Source organism: Aptenodytes forsteri, unplaced genomic scaffold (genome assembly GCF_000699145.1).
Source record: "Aptenodytes forsteri isolate BGI_AS27 unplaced genomic scaffold, ASM69914v1 Scaffold483, whole genome shotgun sequence".
Classification (NCBI taxonomy): Eukaryota; Metazoa; Chordata; class Aves; order Sphenisciformes; family Spheniscidae; genus Aptenodytes; species Aptenodytes forsteri.
In genome coordinates this window covers 391754-394021 of record NW_008795316.1, presented here as the reverse complement: position 1 = coordinate 394021, position 2268 = coordinate 391754, and the positions used below count along the sequence as shown (strand labels likewise).

General features: G+C 65.6%; 1 protein-coding gene across 1 annotated transcript in view; it reads left to right on the top strand.

Moving 5' to 3' along the window:
• SLC12A5 (solute carrier family 12 member 5) overlaps window positions 1–2268 on the top strand; it is a 25412-nt gene that overhangs the window by 11545 nt on the left and 11599 nt on the right. The window contains exons 18-23 of the mRNA XM_019472147.1: window positions 583–778; window positions 862–1031; window positions 1111–1242; window positions 1466–1573; window positions 1749–1871; window positions 1958–2145. Of these exons, the coding sequence (XP_019327692.1) occupies window positions 583–778; window positions 862–1031; window positions 1111–1242; window positions 1466–1573; window positions 1749–1871; window positions 1958–2145 (917 nt within the window). The remainder of the gene's footprint in view (window positions 1–582; window positions 779–861; window positions 1032–1110; window positions 1243–1465; window positions 1574–1748; window positions 1872–1957; window positions 2146–2268) is intronic.

Sequence of the window (2268 nt, the reverse complement as noted above, 5' to 3'; positions counted from 1 at the left end):
GCCCCATGGCCACTGCAGCCCCGACCCTCCCCACAGCCCCCACAGCCCCTATGGCCCCCACGGTCCCCACGGCCCCCGTGGCACCAGTGCCAGGCAGGCTGGGAGACGGGAGCCTTTTCCCGACAGAGCGAGAGCCCTCCCTGTCCCCCACACCTCTCCACCAGCCGGGCGGCACATTAATGAGATTAAGCCCTTGGAAGCAAACAGTTTCTCTCCCATGCAGACATGTTATAATTTCTCTGAGTAAATAACTCTAATTGCTGCTCCGCCGCCCATCAGAGCCCTGGCACAGGGACACCCTCTGCTCGACACGGCGCAGAGCTGTGCGCCAGCTCCACTCACTGCCAGGCCTCACCCCTCCCGGCCCAGAGCTGCCAGCCTGCCATGGGGCATGGAGACCTGGGTACCTGCAGGGACCTACACCCCACTGCAGCACCCCTCACCCCATACCCTGTACCCCACACCCCGCACTCTGCACCCTGCCTGGCCAGGGTACCGTTGCCGGGGCTGGCAGCCGCCGTGCCTGCAGCAGGCAGCCGTCCCCAGGCCCTGCGGTCTCTGACCCCCCTCTCCTGCCGCCAGTCAATCCGCCGCCTGATGGAAGCAGAGAAGGTGAAGGGCTTTTGCCAGGTGGTGATCTCCTCCAACCTGCGGGATGGCATGTCCCACCTCATCCAGTCCAGCGGGCTGGGGGGGCTGCAGCACAACACGGTGCTGGTGGGCTGGCCCCGCAGCTGGCGCCAGAAGGAGGACCACCAGACCTGGAGGAACTTCATTGGTAGGCACCACGGAGGGTAGGTGCTGCTGGGTTGTGGGGGGCCCTGCGAACCGCCCCGGATGACGTGGCCCTTCCCCTCCCAGAGCTGGTGCGAGAGACCACAGCCGGGCACCTGGCCTTGCTGGTGGCCAAGAATGTCGCCATGTTCCCGGGCAACCAGGAGCGGTTCTCAGAGGGCCACATCGACGTCTGGTGGATCGTCCACGACGGGGGGATGCTCATGCTGCTGCCCTTCCTCCTGCGGCACCACAAGGTAGCTTGGGCCCCACGTCATGGGGCAAGGGGCTGAGGCCGTCCCTGTGGAGCTGTGCCCATGCCTCCCTCCCTCACAGGTCTGGCGCAAGTGCAAGATGCGTATCTTCACAGTGGCGCAGATGGACGACAACAGCATCCAGATGAAGAAGGACCTGACCACGTTCTTGTACCACCTGCGCATCACCGCGGAGGTGGAGGTGGTGGAGATGGTGAGTGCTGGGACGGGGGTGCGTGCCGCAGTCTGGGATGCTGCGTGTGGGAGAGCCAGACAGATCCTGCCACGGGGGGACACAGCACCACAGGGGACACACCACCACGGGGACATGCAGCACCATGGGGACACGTAGGTCCATGGGGACATGCAGGGCCAGGCTGGGACCAGTGGGTGTAGCTCACCCTGCCCCACGGTTTCTCCTGTGCCCCCCCCCGCAGCACGAAAGCGACATCTCCGCCTACACCTATGAGAAGACTCTAGTGATGGAGCAGCGCTCCCAGATCCTCAAGCAAATGCACCTCACCAAGAATGAGCGGGAGCGGGAGGTGAGGATGCAGGACAGCCTGAGTGGGATCTGGCCCCCGTGGTGGCTGTGCCGCTGGCCGAGCTGTCCCGTGGCTCTGCACACTCATCCTGCGGGGGAGTCGGGGCTGCAGGCTGGGGTCTGCCTGGCCAAGCCCTCTTCTGCCCTGTTCCCCTGGCTGACCCTGTCCTGCACAGATCCAGAGCATCACGGATGAGTCCCGTGGCTCCATCCGGCGCAAGAACCCGGCTAACACGCGCCTGCGCCTGAGCGTCCCCGAGGAGCAGGTGGGCGACAGTGAGGAGAAGCCAGAGGAGGAGGTGAGGCACTGTGCCGGGACAGGGCTCGGGCAGGCAGCTGGCCCTGGCCCCGGCCCCTGCCCACTGTCCCCCTCTCCTCTCTGCAGGTCCAGCTCATCCATGACAAAAACACCACCACCTTCTCCAGCAGCTCCCAATCCCCCGGCGACGAGGTGGAGACGGCCCCCGAGAAGGTGCATCTCACCTGGACCAAGGAGAAGTCTGTCGCCGAGAAGAACAAGAGCAAGAGCCCCGTCAGCCCTGAGGGCATCAAGGACTTCTTCAACATGAAGCCGTACGGCCCCGCATGCTGTCACCCTGTCCCACCTGTGCCCCACGGCCCCGGCCATCCCTGCCCACCCCGGCCAGGCGGGTGCAGGCAGGGCCCTGGCAGCACCGGCTCGCTCCTTGCTTTGGG